This window comes from Electrona antarctica, assembly GCF_951216825.1.
Source record: "Electrona antarctica genome assembly, chromosome: 6".
NCBI classification, from domain to species: domain Eukaryota; kingdom Metazoa; phylum Chordata; class Actinopteri; order Myctophiformes; family Myctophidae; genus Electrona; species Electrona antarctica.
Window position 1 is genome coordinate 5,838,231 of NC_136811.1, and position 19,870 is coordinate 5,858,100.

The 19,870-nt window shown below is 42.0% G+C and overlaps 1 protein-coding gene across 1 annotated transcript in view; it reads left to right on the plus strand.

Annotated features, from left to right (window-relative positions):
• LOC306925719 (transcriptional repressor p66-beta-like) overlaps positions 1–19,870 on the plus strand; it is a 31,318-nt gene that overhangs the window by 1,405 nt on the left and 10,043 nt on the right. Inside the window, exons 2-7 of the mRNA XM_079504744.1 lie at positions 7,041–7,149; positions 7,839–7,967; positions 11,438–11,563; positions 15,919–16,089; positions 17,562–17,922; positions 18,457–18,659. Coding sequence (XP_079360870.1) covers positions 7,041–7,149; positions 7,839–7,967; positions 11,438–11,563; positions 15,919–16,089; positions 17,562–17,922; positions 18,457–18,659 — 1,099 coding nt within the window. The remainder of the gene's footprint in view (positions 1–7,040; positions 7,150–7,838; positions 7,968–11,437; positions 11,564–15,918; positions 16,090–17,561; positions 17,923–18,456; positions 18,660–19,870) is intronic.

Consider the following 19,870-nt stretch of genomic DNA (forward strand, 5'->3'; position numbering starts at 1 on the left):
TAGTAAATCCACTAGTCGACCTTGTTGGTACTAGTTGACTAGTTGATAAGAAAAAAAAAGAAAAAAAAAGTTTATTTTTTTTATTTTTTCCCCGATTTTGTAGGCCTCAAGATCAGGTAGATTATAGTTATAGTCACCATGTACACAGTTTTTCAATGTACAAATATTTATATTTATATATTTTTTTTACATAATAGGTAGTTAAACAACTAGTCGACTAGTCGACTAGTAAACTAGGCAACTAGTCAACTAGTAAAAATGACTAGAAGTGAATGCCCACACGCTGCACGATATTTGCTCCGGTTATGCTGTCGGGGACAGAAACTCCCGATCTGACGTAAGATCGGGCTTTGACCGCCGAGGTTTTGCTCGCCGTGCGAGAAGATATAGCGCCGATTAAAAGCGCTCGCCGACGCCTTTCCCGAACGTTTCTGAATACCTAACAGGTTTGATATTTGGCTCTCTCGCCGACTGGACATCGTACAGTACGAAATGGGTTTGCGACCGCGTCCCGGGAAGGCCTGTATTTCGGCCAATGAGAACACAGGACAGCTGTGCTCACTGACACTTTCTTGTCTGTCTGTCTGTCTGTCTGTCTGTCTGTCGGTCTGTCGGTCTGTCGGTCTGTCGGTCTGTCTGTCGGTCTGTCGGTCGACTGTATCGATAGCGCGCACATACGGAGAGAGAGACAGAGTTATTTCATGAAAATCAAGATTTAATGTCATGTCTCGCTGTAGCGCACGTAGGCTACACGCTATCACAAACATTTCGCCCGGTGTGTGTGGCATGCACGCAGAGAGAGAGAGAGAGAGAGAGAGAGAGAGAGAGAGAGAGGCGTCCTAGCTGCGCGTGCGCGAGATGTCAAAATGAATTGGAATAAAAAAACAAATGCTGTAGCCTATTATGTATCGGGTCTGGATCGCATCTTGGTGAACTCTTGCAGTGTGTGATGCCTAGTCGGCTATCAATCGTTTAGTGTGAAAGCCACAACGATAATATGACAGCCGATAAAAAAAGACTCCTGTAGTGTGAAATACATAACGATCTGAGGACTCGCCGACAACTTTAAAACTCCTACAGTGTGTAGGGGCCATTAGGCTAGGTTAACAGGAGTTATTCCTGTTAAACGCCAGTTAGAATAGGTTAACAGGAGGTACTGTATTCCTGTTAAATGCTAATTAGAATAGGTTACCAGGAGGTACTGTATTCCTGTTAAATGCTAATTAGAATAGGTTACCAGGAGTTATTCCTGTTAAATGCTAATTAGAATAGGTTAACAGGTGTTATTCCTGTTAAATGCTAATTAGAATAGGTTAACAGGAGTTACTGTATTCCTGTTAAATGCTAATTAGAATAGCTTAACAGGAGTTATTCCTGTTAAATGCTAATTAGAATAGGTTACCAGGAGTTATTCCTGTTAAATGCTAATTAGAATAGGTTAACAGGAGTTATTCCTGTTAAATGCTAATTAGAATAGGTTAACAGGAGTTATTCCTGTTAAATGCTAATTAGAATAGGTTAACAGGTGTTATTCCTGTTAAATGCTAATTAGAATAGGTTAACAGGAGTTACTGTATTCCTGTTAAATGCTAATTAGAATAGCTTAACAGGAGTTATTCCTGTTAAATGCTAATTAGAATAGGTTACCAGGAGTTATTCCTGTTAAATGCTAATTAGAATAGGTTAACAGGAGTTATTCCTGTTAAATGCTAATTAGAATAGGTTAACAGGAGTTACTGTATTCCTGTTAAATGCTAATTAGAATAGCTTAACAGGAGTTATTCCTGTTAAATGCTAATTAGAATAGGTTACCAGGAGTTATTCCTGTTAAATGCTAATTAGAATAGGTTAACAGGAGTTATTCCTGTTAAATGCTAATTAGAATAGGTTAACAGGAGTTATTCCTGTTAAATGCTAATTAGAATAGGTTAACAGGAGTTATTCCTGTTAAATGCTAATTAGAATAGGTTAACAGGAGTTATTCCTGTTAAACGCTAATTAGAATAGGTTAACAGGAGTTATTCCTGTTAAATGCTAATTAGAATAGGTTAACAGGAGTTATTCCTGTTAAATGCTAATTAGAATAGGTTAACAGGAGTTATTCCTGTTAAACGGTTGTTAGAATAGGTTAACAGGAGTTACTGTATTCCTGTTAAACGCTAATTAGAATAGGTTAACAGGAGTTACTGTATTCCTGTTAAACGCTAATTAGAATAGGTTAACAGGAGTTACTGTATTCCTGTTAAACGCTAATTAGAATAGGTTAACAGGAGTTATTCCTGTTAAATGCTAATTAGAATAGGTTACCAGGAGTTACTGTATTCCTGTTAAATGCTAATTAGAATAGGTTAACAGGAGTTATTCCTGTTAAATGCTAATTAGAATAGGTTAACAGGAGTTATTCCTGTTAAATGCTAATTAGAATAGGTTAACAGGAGTTACTGTATTCCTGTTAAACGCTAGTTAGAATAGGTTAACAGGAGTTATTCCTGTTAAATGCTAATTAGAATAGGTTAACAGGAGTTATTCCTGTTAAATGCTAATTAGAATAGGTTACCAGGAGTTACTTTATTCCTGTTAAATGCTAATTAGAATAGGTTAACAGGAGTTATTCCTGTTAAATGCTAATTAGAATAGGTTAACAGGAGTTATTCCTGTTAAATGCTAATTAGAATAGGTTAACAGGAGTTATTCCTGTTAAATGCTAATTAGAATAGGTTAACAGGAGTTACTGTATTCCTGTTAAACGCTAATTAGAATAGGTTAACAGGAGTTATTCCTGTTAAACGCTAATTAGAATAGGTTAACAGGAGTTATTCCTGTTAAATGCTAATTAGAATAGGGGTTAACAGGAGTTATTCCTGTTAAATCTTTGAGAGTTTCAAGGATTTCTATATAGTTTGTAGACTTCTCTATGGCAGAATGGCGTTTTTGAATGATTTATTGAAAATTCTCTGTTGTGAATGTGTGACAACGAAAGACCTTCAGAGAAAGCTTGACTTGTCTGCTTCCAGGAAAAAAATGAACTGAGTTGATAAAATGTTTAGTTCTTGTGTTGGAAGCCATTTAAAAGAGCCTGCATTTACACTGTTTCTGTTTCTAGGACAACCAAAAAAAGTTATGCCCGGTTGAAGTTTTATTTTCTAAATAACTTTTTTTCTGCTGGGCATACATAGCCATGCAATATCTCATTTTAAAGGGTGAGTTGTCTAGTTCAATTAAAATAAAATAAAAAGTTTCTCACATGTACCACTGTAGATATTTTGCCATCTATAAATAGCATGGTCAGTCATGATCAATCTGACCTATCCAGCTAAAAGTCCCCATAGCTCTGAAATTGGAACATCATATAAACTCAATTCTTTTTTGGGGTAAAATTAGACATTCTAACGCACATTTTGATACATACCATGTTTACATAGTCTTACCAGTACCTTGTCTATTCATGCATGTATCTCAAAAACCTGTTATGAAGAAACACAGTTTTGATAAAAAACACATCCAAGGACATTGTTTTGATATGACTTGGTGCCCATGATATGTATCAAAATATAGACTTGAATGTATACTGTATTATAAAAAATAAATTGAGTTATTACCATCTACCGTTACAGAGTAAATCACAGTTGAAACTTGCTTAGTCATATACAATAAACCTCACAATAGTGAACAAAATAGTCATGACAGGTCTAACTCATTGTAAAAGCGTCTTTTATTTTTTACGACTACTAACATAATAAAATGATAAATATTACAGAAAATAAATAGGCCTACATACAAAACAGTTACTCCTCCCCTAGCTCTGATCCATAGCTCTAAATGCGCATTTAGAGCTATGGATCAGAGCTACTCCTCCCAAATGTCCCCAAACCCAGTCCTTGACGGTGTGTGTGTGTGAGTTAACCTGACTCCGCCATATGGGGCAGCAGAGTGTACACTGTGTTCCCCCCTCCTGCTCCCATCTGGGAACTCTCAGGCAGACTTGATGCCCGGCCACAAAACGGCCTGGCCAATCAGCAGCAGCTTCTAGCAACTTCTAGCAGCAGCTTCTAGCTTCTACTAGCTGCTGCTGATTGGCCAGGCCGTTTTGTGAGCAACTTCGCTTCTAGCTGCTGCTGATTGGCCAGGCCGTTTTGTGGCCGGGCATCAAGTCTGCCTGAGAGTTCCCAGATGGGAGCAGGAGGGGGGAACCCAGTGTACTCTCTGCTGCCCCATCTGGCGGAGTCAGGTTATGTGTGAGTAGGCTAAATAAAAAAAACACCCAAAAACTGCCCCCCCTGAAATGAATGAATGAATGAATCCGGTTCAGTGTCGGAGAACGCCATCGCAGTCTTGACTCTTCATCCTCCTCCTCCTCCTCCTCATCTGATGCCAGTTCTAAATATATAAAAAGAAATAAACATTTTAGCTGTAGTCAGTGCACGCTACTATTACATGGCGTTTTACCCGGCTGCTGGCGATCAATGATTTTATTGTGCAGTGTCTTTGTGGGCCGAGTCGTGGCATGACAAATACAAATAGATGCTTGTATAAGTAGTATCACGATAAAATAATATGGCAACGTTAGAATGAAACACCAATGAGTGATCGGTGGTCATGTAGCTAGCTGCCCAGGGTATATCCAGCACCATTGCGTCGCAATCATCCAGCAACATTGGTACTGGCTATTGCCCGGGCTTGTGGCCCGGCCAATAGCCAGTACCATTTGTGCAGTGTTTGTTAGCAACTACTACTAGCCAACAGCCAGTGGAATGTGGTGACGTGATGGTGCTGGATATACGCTGGGCAGCTACATTACACGCGATCACTCATTGGTGGTGTCATTCTAACGTCGCCATATTATTTTATCGTGATACTAATTATACAAACATCTATTTGTATGCCACGATGCCACGATTCGGCCCACAAAGACACAGTACAATACATTCATTTGATCAGATGTTTTTGTTAGCTACGTCGATCACCTATAGTACCGACCCTTGTTATATATTCTCCGACTATGCATGTCACGATGACTAAACCAGTTAGATCTATCCATATATGGTTCTACCACATCTATCTGATATCAGCACTAGGTCGGCTCGGGCCAAATATAGGGATCGTCTTACTAGACATGTCATATTAGGGCATTTTCGAATACAATAAAATTACCTTTTAGCGAAGGCATCAGCCTTGGTGGTAACTCCGGTGGGGAGAAGAAAAAACATTGCACACGTGTAATCCGCGAGGGTGGATGTTGCAGCCCGGCCAACGGTCTGGGACTGGAGAATGCCACTGGACACGGATGGATCATTTTTCAGATTGTTTTTTTTGCGGCGACTGCAAACCTGGCTGAAAAACTCTTCCTCCAGTGCCCACCTCGGAGGAGTCAACCAACCCCCCTGTTCACTGGGGGCTGGGCGTCAGTTTCCAATAGGAAAGCATACACGTGTGTCACGTGACACGGGAATTCTGGGAAATGTAGTTGATATTTATGCTCAATACTATATACAGAGGTGCGGACCGAATTAATATATTGGTATTAATAAAAAAAGAGAACTACGGAAAATCACGTACAGGGCAGAAAAGACTAATGCAAAACTCCACGTGTTTTCCAGTAGTAATCTGTCTAAGGGTTAAATGCTAATTAGAATAGGGGTTAACAGGAGTTATTCCTGTTAAATGCTAATTAGAATAGGTTAACAGGAGTTACTGTATTCCTGTTAAATGCTAATTAGAATAGGTTAACAGGTGTTATTCCTGTTAAATTCTAATTAGAATAGGTTAACAGGAGTTATTCCTGTTAAATGCTAATTAGAATAGGTTAACAGGAGTTATTCCTGTTAAATGCTAATTAGAATAGGTTAACAGGAGTTATTCCTGTTAAATGCTAATTAGAATAGGTTAACAGGAGTTATTCCTGTTAAATGCTAATTAGAATAGATTACCAGGAGTTATTCCTGTTAAATGCTAATTAGAATAGGTTAACAGGAGTTATTCCTGTTAAATGCTAATTAGAATAGGGGTTAACAGGAGTTATTCCTGTTAAATGCTAATTAGAATAGGTTAACAGGAGTTATTCCTGTTAAATGCTAATTAGAATAGGTTAACAGAAGTTATTCCTGTTAAATGCTAATTAGAATAGGTTAACAGGAGTTATTCCTGTTAAATGCTAATTAGAATAGGGGTTAACAGGAGTTATTCCTGTTAAATGCCAGTTAATAGGTTAACAGGAGTTATTCCTGTTAAATGCTAATTAGAATAGCTTAACAGGAGTTATTCCTGTTAAATGCTAATTAGAATAGGGGTTAACAGGAGCTATTCCTGTTAAACAGGAGTTATTCCTGTTAAATGCTAATTAGAATAGGGGTTAACAGGAGTTATTCCTGTTAAATGCTAATTAGAATAGGTTAACAGGAGTTATTCCTGTTAAATGCTAATTAGAATAGGGGTTAACAGGAGTTATTCCTGTTAAATGCTAATTAGAATAGGTTAACAGGAGTTATTCCTGTTAAATGCTAATTAGAATAGGGGTTAACAGGAGTTATTCCTGTTAAATGCTAATTAGAATAGGGGTTAACAGGAGTTATTCCTGTTAAATGCTAATTAGAATAGGGGTTAACAGGAGCTATTCCTGTTAAACAGGAGTTATTCCTGTTAAACGCCAGTTAGAATAGGTTAACAGGAGTTACTGTATTCCTGTTAAATGCTAATTAGAATAGATTAACAGGAGTTATTCCTGTTAAATGCTAATTAGAATAGTTTAATTTAGGCCAGTTTAACAGGAGTTAGCTCTGTTAAATGCGAGTTGACTAGTTTAAATTAGGCCAGTTTAACAGGAGTTACGTTGTACAATAGTTGACAAAATGTCTTTGTTGTTACTTAAGTAAAGAGTGCCGTGTTGATATGACATCTAAACTATGATCTTGATGTTTGTGTGTTAAGTTACATTCATCACTATAACGACAGTTACAGCAGTCTAACGTGCGCGTGTGTGTGTGTGTGTGTGTGTGTGTGTGTGTGTGTGTGTGTGTGTGCGCGTGTGCGTATGCGTGTCTTAGTGACAGGCAGTGCAGTTCTCCTGATGTCATCGTTCTATCTGACAACGAGGCGTCGAGTCCAAAACCAGTGTGCAAGATGGAGAGACGTCCCAACGTCCAGCTGTTGAAGGTAAGACGGAATCATTTCTATAGCGCTTTTCCAAGTGCTCAAAGCGCTTTACAACGGTCCATTCATTCATACATTGGGAGGTGAAGCGGCGAACAGTCGACGCCAGCGTCCTCACTTCCCACATTCACACACCAATGGTGGCGAGCTCACACACCGACCAACTCATTGGAGGCAATGTGCCCTTGGGCAAGACACTGAACCCTACTTCAGTGTCTTGCCCAAGGGCACTTTGACATGTAGACAGGAGGAGGAGCCGGGATTCGAACCGCCGACCCATGGATCATTGGACGACCTGCTCTACCTCCTGAGCCACAGCCGCCGAAGGTTACCTGACAATCATAAAAGTATACTAAAGCCCGTTCTACACAACGGTATACGCTGCCACTATAAGCAATGGAACCCGGATGCGGTGCGCAGGTTGTGTGTGTAAGCTCCGCACGGGAATATATATTTTTGAATGTGCTTATTTTGTATCCGCGTGTCTATGGCGGTTACGCAGGCCCTTCGCCTCGCCTTCAGAAGGGGGAAAAAAGTCAGTAAATACGGAACTCCCCGCGGCAGGGACGTACAGTAGCTGACCATTAGGGTTGCCGTACTCGTAGGATATTTGTGCTGCCCCTCCCCCTCTCCCGATGAGAGCAGCTGCATTTGCTCATTCAGATCGTCTATTTTATGCCGTTTGTGTCCAGGGTAAATCGGTGGAGGAGCGACAGAAGGTGATAACGTCTCTGAAGGAGGAGCTACGCATGGAGGAGGCGTGTCTGGTTCTCCTCAGGAAGCTGAGGCACAGTCAGCTGCAGAAAGAGAACCTCAACAAGGTCTGTCTTGTCTGTCTGTCTGTCTGTCTGTCTGTCTGTCTGTCTGTCTGTCTGTCTGTCTGTCTGTCTGTCTGTCTGTCTGTCTGTCTGTCTCACTGTTTCTGTCTGCCTGTCTCTCTAGCCAAACTCCAATACTCCCAAAATCTCGGCCGCTTGAGCGTGGCCGTGTTACGGTGACATTTCTGACCTGCCCGAAATATGTGACCGTCTCGTGTGTGACTTCAGATAAGGAATTGCATTTTTATAGCGCTTTTCCAAGTGCTCCAAGCGCTTCTTTACAACGGTTCATTCATTCATACATTGGGAGGTGAAGCGGCGAACAGTCGACACCAGCGATCCTCACTTCCCACATTCACACACAAATGGTGGCGAGCTCACACTTCAGTGTCTTGCCCAAGAACACTTCGACATGTGGACAGGAGGAGGAGCCGGGATTCGAACCGCCGACCCAGGGATCGTTGGACGTCCTGCTCTACCTCCTGAGCCACAGGCGCCCCAATGCATGTAAGATAACATACATGGAGGTCTTTAAATACGCGGAACTCGATCTTGCTAATTAAACAAACCGCGAATGGTTCGCGTTCGGACACTGACGTCACGTAACGTGAGGTTATGTGACGTCTGCACACGATTGTCACATATCTATTTCAGCAGGTCACCAATTTCACCGTAGTGTGAGTGGTCGTTTGGCCGAGATGTGGGGTACTGGAATTCAGCATCTATATCTCTGTCTGCGTCTGTCTGCGTCTGTCTGTCTGTTTTTGTCTGTTTCTGTCTGTCTGTCTGTCTGTCTGTCTGTCTGTCTGTCTGTCTGTCTGTCTGTCTGTCTGCCTGCCTGCCTGTCTGCCTGCCTGTCTGTCTGTCTGTCTGTCTGTCTGTCTGTCTGTAGCCTAATTTATTCCTACAATTTTACAAAGCTTACCACAGTTATTATTATTATTATTATTATTATTCATTTTATAATTATTTCGGAATCGTTACGCAAACTTCATAAAACAATCTTTCCTCCGGGGTCTTGTTGAAATCAATCCATGCTTTCAACAACAGGCAATAAAAAAACACAACAATAACTTTGCCAAGAAACAAAAGCTTAACGTGAGGTTCACTAGCTTCAAAGAACCATGAACCCAGCGGCTTCCTGGAAGGCAGGAAATTGGACAATCTAATCTACTGGGACAAATTGTCCTCGCTAATGTAATGTATATACATCACTAGCAGTATAACAGTGATAAGTATAAGGCTGCCAGATATCTTAATTGAACATTTACCTTCATCAAGGTATCATCATGCAAGGTATACGGCACAGGGGTTCCCAAAGTGAGGTTCGGGGACCCCCAGGGGTCCTTGAGGGAGTTCCAGGGAGTCCCCAGCTAAATGATAGTTTGGAACCAAATGGACCCTTATGGGTCTGTAACTCTGAGAGTGTACAAATGGAACCAAATGGACCCGTCAGGGTCCATTTGGTTCCATTTTGTACACTCTCAGAGTTAACTTAAAGGACAAGGTTCATGTTTTAGGTTGTTATTAGAGAAAGTTTTTTTCATTTGCTGCTTTCTTTCGTTTTAGGGATTTTAGCGTTTTTTGACAGGGGGGCGGGGGCATTCGAGCATGGGGCTAAATATATTTCTTTACAAAATGTTATAGCAATTTATTTTTGTATTATTTACTATAGTCCTACTAGACCCCAAGAAATTACATCTGGCCACAAAAGATCACGAGATCTACTGAATGTGTCAAACTGACATATTGAGCCTATGACACACAGTGTGGCTTCCCCCCAGTAGTCTACCTTCACATTCAGTAGCTCCTGTGATCTTCTGTGGCCAGATGTAATTTCCTGGGGTATATTAGGACTATAGTAAATAATTAAAAAAAAGTAAATCGCCATAATATTTTGTAAAAATACATATTTAGCCCCATGTTCGAATGCCCCCGCCCCCCTGTCAAAAACCGCTAAAATCCCTAAAACGAAAGAAAGCAGCAAATGAAGAAAACACTCATCTTTTACTTTCTCTAATATTAACCTAAAACATGAACCTTGGTTGAAAAAAACTAAAGTTGTCCTTTAACATTGATTTTTACAATATAAATTGGGGGTCCGTAGACTAATATGCATGTCAAACTGGGGGTTCTTCAAATTAAACGGGTTGAGAATCGGTGCTAGAGCCGTAAAAATCTGCTCTCATGGGGGGTCCCTGGCATATCTTTTCAAATGGTGGTTCGCGGGCCAATTAGTGCCAACTTCATGGGGGTCCTTGGGGCATGAAAAGGTTTGGGAACCGCTGGCATACAGTGATATCGCGAGAGAGATGGCATTAATCGAGGTAAATCGATGGCGTATTATTATTATGCCTATTTGCCGATTGAGCGATCCCAGCGGCAAAGCGCCGTGGAGTGGAGATCCATGTATAAATAAAGCTCCTCCCCCAGAGTAATCTACTAAGAGAGTGGCGACACTAGCGTTGACTCCCATTCTAACAATGGAATGCGGAAGTGCTCATTCTACCTCAATGGGATAGTTCCAGCCATAGGAGCAATGTTTGGAACTATAGCCCATATGCACCCGCTTTGCGGCGAGATCAAATATATATATATAATATATAATATACACTCTGTCCTCCCCGCCCCTCTCAACTGAACCAGAGTGTAGAGTAGGAGAGTAGCAACACACTTTGATCTCGCCGCAAAGCGGGTGCCTATATGGGCTATAGTTCCAAACATTGCTCCTATGGCTGGAACTATCCCATTGAGATAGAATGAGCACTTCCGCATTCCATTGTTACAATGGGAGTCAACGCTAGTGTAGATTACTCTGAACTGAACGTACTTCCCAGTTGCCCCTCATGAAACTGCTTCCCCCCCGGAATCCAAACTGACTATGTTATGTTCCATCCTGAATGGCATGCAGCCTTACTGATAAGTGTCCTTTAACAGGTTGAATGCCGACAATCTACGGCCGTCTTTCAGGCTAGACTGCCTATGTTTTTAGGTTACCTTTGAACAGCCACTGCACCGACCTACCGCTGAGTTGCTTGTCATGAAAAGCCACTTTTACAACGGTGTAATCGCTTGTTGTAGTGTTGGAAAGATATTCCAAAAGTGCCGACCACAACAACAGACCGGATGGGGCAGCCGCGCTCTGCTAGGCAGCTTTCCCATTGTAAACAATAGGTACTCAATTTCCCATAACCCTTTGCACACCGGAGCGACGGACCTTTTTGCGATGACGTCATCAAAACGCGTCTCACATCCCATTCTGTCCGGGTGGATTGCCCGTATGACTTAAAACTGATTTAAAAAAACATGGATTAAACAATGAAAACATAACTCGGGCAACTCGCGAATCGCAGGGAAAGTGTTCTACAATGAATGAACTCGAGAAACTCGTGAATAGAAGTCAAAGTGTTAATGACATATGAAATATAAAATTGAATTAATATGACAAACATGTTTGTTCTGGTGCCGTGCAGGTCCCGGGGGCCCAGAATGCATCGCTGCAAGCGGGTTCCGTTCACGGAGCTCAACCCAACAACAAGATGTCTGTCCGAGCGACCGTGCACCCCCCCGAAGCCACGCACCCACACCAACCCTCACAGGTACCACCGTACCGTAGATTGTAGATCGGCTATTTTCAGCAAGTGTAAAATCAGTGATTGCGACGGCATCAAGGCCCGCCAAAATACATTTTAGTCGACTAAATCACCTGTAGATTTTGTCTACTAAAATCTCATGACATTTGTCGACTAAAACTAGACTAACGCTAAAACATTCCAGGTGACTAAAATGTGACTAAAACCGAATTAAAACTATTCAAGAGACTATAACTAAAACTAAACTCTAAATTTGCTGCCCAAAAACAACACTGCAGCACACTAGCCCCAGCCTCGACGACCTTGCGGGCTTATGCAAAAGTTTAAAAAGTTTCTATGCATTCTTTTTTCTATAACTTTTATCCCACGATTTTGCAACCCCATTGTTTCACCCAGTGTCAATTATCTAATCCTGGGCGCTACACTTCCTCTGCTGACCTGGGGGGCAGCGGACTGACCTCATGCTTCCTTCTGTGCATGAGGAGTCCAAGCTGCTTCTTTACAATTTAGGCATTTAGCAGACGCTCCAGAGCGACTTACATTAAGCAAGAACAAAAACGCATGGCAATACATCACATACATAAAAAGTAGTATTCATGAAACATGCGTAAGCTAAGAACGTAACAGTGGAATATCTGTATAATGAAACTATACATATAAACTATACATATACAGTATACTATACTATGCTATACATGTATACTATAAAGTGCTATGACTACATACAATGCAATTCTAGTACTGTCTACATAACATGCTATAAGTCTGTATCAAATGCTACCTAAGTCTACAAAAAGTGCTATCTAAGTCTGAAAAGGTGGGTTTTCAGACTACGGCGGAAGATTGGGAGTGAGGCTGCAGTTCTGATTGTAATAGGAAGTGCATTCCCATAGTTTTGGAGCGAGAAGGGAGAAGAGTTTGGGACGTGTGGAGCGTTGTCCCGGCGTTTTTAGTGAGGGTACTTCCAGCTTCCCCGCGTTGGCTGATCTGAGCGCGCGGGAGGGTTTGTAGGGTTCGGTCATACTTGCAAGATATGGGGGAGCCATACCTTTTGGTTGCTTCGAATGCCAGCATCAGAGTTTTGTATTCTGTGGGGGCAGAATACACCTGACAGGGTGGGAGTTTCCCCGGCCGGACGTAGCGCGTGGAAGGAACGCGTTATTCCGACCAGTTCCTTTCCCCTCCATCAGGCGCCCACGGCTGGCCTATTTCTATGCATTTGATGAACCACCTTGTGTTGTTCTTGCTTACTGTAAATCGCTCTGGATTAAGAGTGTCTGCTAAAAGAATGGCTCAATTGTAAATGTGTAATTTAAATAGTTAGTAAACTCTTGACCTTCCTCTCATGTGGAGTTGGACGTGGTGTTGTTTTTGGCAGCAAATTTAGTCATGGTCTCTTGAATAGTTAATTTAGTTTTAGTCACATTTTAGTCACCTGGAATGTTTTGGTGTTTTGGAGTCTAGTTTTAGTTTTACGACTAAATGTCATAAGATTTTAGTCGACTAAATCTACAGGTGATTTAGTTAAAATGTATTTCGGCGGGGCTTGATGCCGTCGTAATGACTGATTTTACACTTGCTGAAAATAGCCGCTCACAACGCGTCGCGCGTTGTGAGCTTGTAGATCGGCTATTTTCAACGTGCAACCAAGTGTAAAATGACTCCTACTGGATCTCTTGTCCACTAGTCCCTTTCTAACATTTTAGTCTAGTTTTTATTTGTTGACGAAATTGTTAGTATATATATTTAGTCTTATAGTTTTAGTCATCGTAGCTTAGTTTTCATTTAGTTTCCATGTCGTTTTCGTCAGTGAAAAAAAGGTAGTCGACGAACATTTTTAGTTTTAGTTTTTAGTTTTAGTCGATGAAATCAACAGTGCGTGGCAGTTCCCCAACCGTCCTCAGCTTAGTATTAAACTCTCCACAGTTAAGTGAACACTAAACATTTACTGTGTGCTCTCATCTAAACGGCCATATTGTAAAAATAAATCAATGGGATGGTTTGGTTTTAGGATGTAATCCACCGAAGATCCTCTCCACTCACAGTTCAATTCAAAAATAGAGCAATGTCTCCATCTAGTGGCCAGACGGTAGAATGACATGCTATGGACTCATCTCCTACAGAGTGTCATTCCTTCCTATTGAATATAATTCAGGTGTACATATTCTCTTCTGACAGTCAGAACTACAATGAAGATGGTGGCCCACCTATGTTTATTTGATTCAGGTGTACAATTCTCTTCTGACAGTCAGAACTACAATGAAGATGGTGGCCCACCTATGTTTATTTGATTCAGGTGTACAATTCTCTTCTGACGGTCAGAACTACAATAAAGATGGTGGCCCACCTATGTTCATTTGATTCAGGTGTACAATTCTCTTCTGACGGTCAGAACTACAATAAAGATGGTGGCCCACCTATGTTCATTTGATTCAGGTGTACAATTCTCTTCTGACGGTCAGAACTACAATATAGATGGTGGCCCACCTATGTTCATTTGATTCAGGTGTACAATTATCTTCTGACGGTCAGAACTACAATAAAGATGGTGGCCCACCTATGTTCATTTGATTCAGGTGTACAATTCTCTTCTGACGGTCAGAACTACAATAAAGATGGTGGCCCACCTATGTTCATTTGATTCAGGTGTACAATTATCTTCTGACGGTCAGAACTACAATAAAGATGGTGGCCCACCTATGTTCATTTGATTCAGGTGTACTATTATCTTCTGACGGTCAGAACTACAATAAAGATGGTGGCCCACCTATGTTCATTTGATTTAGTTATGTTGGGTTAACTAGATGTGTTGTGGTTAGTTATTCATTCCTTGTGTTAGGTTTAGTTATGTTGGGTTAACTAGATGTGTTGTGGTTAGTTATTCATTCCTTGTGTTAGGTTTAGTTATGTTGGGTTAACTAGATGTGTTGTGGTTAGTTATTCATTCCTTGTGTTAGGTTTAGTTATGTTCGGTTAACTAGATGTGTTGTGGTTAGTTATTCATTCCTTGTGTTAGGTTTAGTTATGTTCGGTTAACTAGATGTGTTGTGGTTAGTTATTCATTCCTTGTGTTAGGTTTAGTTATGTTCGGTTAACTAGATGTGTTGTGGTTAGTTATTCATTCCTTGTGTTAGGTTTAGTTATGTTGGGTTAACTAGATGTGTTGTGGTTAGTTATTCATTCCTTGTGTTAGGTTTAGTTATGTTCGGTTAACTAGATGTGTTGTGGTTAGTTATTCATTCCTTGTGTTAGGTTTAGTTATGTTCGGTTAACTAGATGTGTTGTGGTTAGTTATTCATTCCTTGTGTTAGGTTTAGTTATGTTCGGTTAACTAGATGTGTTGTGGTTAGTTATTCATTCCTTGTGTTAGGTTTAGTTATGTTGGGTTAACTAGATGTGTTGTGTTTAGTTATTCATTCCTTGTGTTAGGTTTAGTTTTGTTGGGTTAACTAGATGTGTTGTGTTTAGTTATTCATTCCTTGTGTTAGGTTTAGTTATGTTCGGTTAACTAGATGTGTTGTGGTTAGTTATTCATTCCTTGTGTTAGGTTTAGTTATGTTCGGTTAACTAGATGTGTTGTGGTTAGTTATTCATTCCTTGTGTTAGGTTTAGTTTTGTTGGGTTAACTAGATGTGTTGTGGTTAGTTATTCATTCCTTGTGTTAGGTTTAGTTATGTTGGGTTAACTAGATGTGTTGTGGTTAGTTATTAATTCCTTGTGTTAGGTTTAGTTATGTTGGGTTAACTAGATGTGTTGTGGTTAGTTATTAACTCATCCTTGGCTAAGGAGCTTTATTTAATGATGAACCTATAAAGTTGGCTTACCGCTAATCTCTCTCGTCGATCGGCAGCTCCATGTTCGATTGCTTCCCCTTCAGCCCCAATGCATTGAAAATCGATGAAGGTGGTGGATGAGGCCTTTCTAGGCCTTTTTTAAGAGTTTTCCATTTCAAATCGCGCTGGATAAATAAAGCGACTGTGTTTAGTGTGTTTATGTTCGGTTAAGTAAACACGTCAGCTGCCAAGCACGTCTATAGACGTCCTGTCAAATCCAACGCTTCGCTGCCAAAGACCCGTCGTGGGCCTTCAAAATAAGGGTTTTCACTGAAAAAATACTGCCGGTGGTGGACAAATGAATGAATTACCTGGTAGGTAATGTGTTAACTAGATGTGTGAGGTTTAGTCACATTAATCACTTGTGTTAGGATTTAGTTGTTAGGTTGATTAGTCGTGTGAATTTGCCGTGTTGGGTTCAGCTCATTTTGTTTCTTAAACATATTCAATGTGTTCCTCTCTCTCTCTATCTCTCTCTCTCTCTCTCTCTCTCTCTCTCTCTCTCTGTCTCTCTCTCTCTCTCTCCAGGCTCCGTCGGTGATCCGGTCAGCCGGCACCGGTGCCATGGGTCAGCTGATGGGTCAAAGGTCATTGGCTCCGAGCCCGGCCCAGCTCCTGACCCACAGACTGACCCCCAAGCAGCCTGCCCCCCGCCCCCCCACTGGGGGCCCCAACACTCCTGTCAGCTACCAGCAACAGGTACTAACCCTAACAGACCCCCCGCTGGGTGGGGGTCAACACTCCTGTCAGCCCTCCAGCAGTGCGTGGAAGGAACACGTTATTCCGACCAGTTCCTTTCCTCTCCATCAGGCGCCCCGGCTGGCCAGGGGGTGGTAGTTTAGAGACCAGGATTACTGCATGTTTTTTGTGAGGGTACCTACCCTAGGGGACACAGGGATAACATGTGAGGGTACCTAGTACCTAGGGGACACGGGGAGAACATGTGAGGGTATCTACCCTAGGGGACACGGGGAGAACATGTGAGGGTACCTACCCTAGGGTACCCTCACCTGCGTCGACGAACACTAAAGCCAAAACCACGCCGATGGGTCGGGTCGGGACGAGACTTTGCATTGGTGTGGTTGACCTTACAAAGGTTTTGTCCCTATCGGTGTGGGTTTGGGCTTCATTAAACTGTTTCGTTGCGTCTCTCTCGACCCAGTATTCAGTATTTTAGCCGTGACGTGAGCGCCCCCTCCAGAGATACTTCCGGGTCCTACTTTTGTGTCGCTTTTGTGTCCCCATGGAGTTATACTGTGTCGCTCCGTCGGACTAAATCTGAGACGGAAACAACCACGAAAGTCTCATTTTACCGCTTTCCTTGCAACAACAAAGCTACTGGTCTCCCAAATCTGGCTGTGACAGGCCGTCTGCCCCACACTGGATACTATCGCCATTTTATTTCATTGTGTCAAACTAAATCCTCATTAATGCAAACTAGATTCAACATACTCAACCCTGCACACATTCTAAATATGCCCCCGAAATATTGTACTGAGCAAATGGACTATTACCATTCAATAATAATTAATAATTAATATTGTCTCCACATCATATATTTTATTTGTCATGGACACTTGTACAGAACATTAATAATTCTACTCGAGGAAGCATTAAGAACCATGTTAACCCTCAATGGCTTCCTTTCTGAAAAATAACGTCATCGTAAAAAGATTCATGCGTTTAGATATTCTATTTACAATGAGATGCGGACGGGAGCTGGTGCCACTTGGACCCGGACGTAACGTAGGACTACAAAATGACGTCGGACTGAAATACAGAATAGGTGTGATTTTGACTATAACCCATTCAGGACGGGAACCCCTTTTGGTGTTTTAAGCATTATGTTATACTTTAGCTGTTGAAAAAATCTAGATCTGCAATTTTTGAAAATTCGTGAAAATGAGGCGCAAACCTTTGAATATTCTTTCAGAGCGAATATTTTTTAACTCAAATCTTTGCTTCCGGGGAGTTCCTGGAACAACATATTTTCAGAAGGGGGTCAGCGGCCAATTACATATAATTTTTGGGGGTTCTGGACATGAAATATTGAGAACCACTGACATAGAAACATGAGGTTTTTCAGAAAACTGATTTAGAAGAAAAAAAAATTATTTCGACGTCAGGTCTAAATGGGTTGCACGTGTCCCTCCGTCTCTCCCCAACACCAGGTGGCGATGTCTCAGCAGCAGCAGCAGCAGCGCTCCTCTTCCTCCTCCACCTCCTCTTCCTCCTCCTCCTCGGCGGTGATGTACATGAACCTGTCGTCCCAACAGCAACAACAACAACAGCAGCAGCAGCAGGCGGTGGCGGCCGCTGCGGCCGCCGCCGCCGCGTCCCCCCCGGACCCCGCCAGCAGCCAGGCTGCCGCCAAGCTGGCGCTGCGCAAGCAGCTGGAGAAGACCCTGCTGGACATCCCGCCGCCCAACCCGCCCGCGCCCCTCCTCCACTTCCTGCCGTCGGCGGCCAACGGAGAGTTCATCTACATGATCGGCCTGGAGGAGGTGGTGGACTCGGTGCTGGACAGCCAGGGTGAGTCTCGTTTCGTCGTTTCGAGGAAGCACTCTGATTGGTTGAAACAGCCTTCTAGCCGTGGTTCAAACGAGCACCACTCACACACCTAATCAAAACAAAGAATTCAGCTACTTTGTTCTCCCAGAGCGCAGCAAACTCGGTGACTAGGCTAGCTAGTTTCTTGGGACAATTTGTGTCTTGGGACAATCTGTCATTAAAGAAATGTTTTTTCAGCGATTTTCGTAGTTTTAAGGTGTTGTATAATTGCAATATTACATTCGAGGGGGTGGTTTAACGTCATAAATGCACTTTAGCTTGACGTTAAACCACCCCCTCTCGTGTATTATTGCTTAATTCATACTCCAGTTTTAGGTGTAGAGTTGGCCACCTTTTCGGTGGTCACCTCTTCACCAAAACGGTGGTTTTGATGGCGGTGCTCATATCTCCTAACCTGGGGAGAGCGGTGTCCACTGTCAGTCTGGTCATGTGTCAGTCTGTCTGTGTGTCCGTCCGTCCGTCCGTCTGATGAAAGTGCGCGTTGTGTCTGAACAGGGAAGATGTGCTCGCCGCTGTCCTCCATGGAGCCCTTCTCCTGCGCCCAGTGCCAGACCGACTTCACCCCCCACTGGAAGCAGGAGACGGGCGGGCGCATCCTGTGCGAGACCTGCATGTCGTCCAACCAGAAGAAGGCGCTGAAGGCGGAGCACACCAATAGGCTGAAGAACGCGTTCGTCAAGGCCCTGCAACAGGAGCAGGTCAGTTGTCGCAGTGTTGCCATGCCCCGCTTACTGTTATAAGCGACCGACCTTGGGCTTATTTTTTCTGTAAAGTTGCTTGTAAATGTTTGTAGTTGCGGGTTGCAGGTTTTATGGGGCTTGTTTCTAAAAGTGTAGTCGCTTATTTTGGGCTTGTTTCCTAGTGTTCAAAACATTTCCATGTCAAGGACCCACATATTTGTGACCAAATTTGACTGAGGGACTGCCACTGGATGTTTTTGAATTTTCGTTTTTTTATATTTTCATATGAAAGCAGGGGATCATAGCTTCAAATTGACATATTGGTTGTTCAGTTTGACCCACCAGTTTTGGAGATATGGCTTATAGAGTAATGTCTTGCAGAAAACAGCGAGTTGAGAAACAGGCTTGAAAGGTTCACTTCTGTGGCCTCTAACATTACACCTATAGCTACATGTTTAAGCATTTATTTCATATTTACATGTCGATTTCAGCTCTGACACTTATTTCAGACATGCTCTAGTATGTGAAGAGTCTGCCTGTGCATTATTAACTCATTTTGATTTCTTTTTTTTTATAGTTTTTTCTCCTCTGGTGAAAAGCTGGAGCTTGCGCGATGGCAGGCTCTCAGTCAAATCTGGTCACTAATGTATTTGTCCAAGGACCCTAGCACATCTAAATCTATTTTGTGCCAGGGACCCCCATACAAGATTTGTGTTATTAAAAAAATATAACAAATCACACCTGTGTGAAGTGAGGAGCGCTCTTATCATCATACATCATCATGACATAAAATAGTCACTATGCCTATTAGCTCAGACACTACGACGTAAAATTCTCCCTTCATTGTCAATGGGAACTTTAATGTTTATGTATGACAAAAATCACACCTGTGTGAAGTGAGGGGCGCTCTTATCATCTTACAACATCGAGGAGGGGATTCGGTATAGCCATGTATATCCATGTCTATTCACTTATAATGATTTGGTGATGTAAAACAAACGGTGTCAAAACAAACATTAAATTCTCTTTATTGTTAATGGGATTTAATGTTTGTGTTAGGGACAAAACAAACTTCATTGTCAATGGCGTTTTTAAAACAGACATTGACCTAAAAACAAACATTAAACCTGCATATAGCCTTAAAAATAAACCCTAAGCCGATTAGCACAGACACGTGCACAGACGTAAAACTCTCCATTATTGCCAATGGGAATTTAATGTTTTGTGTA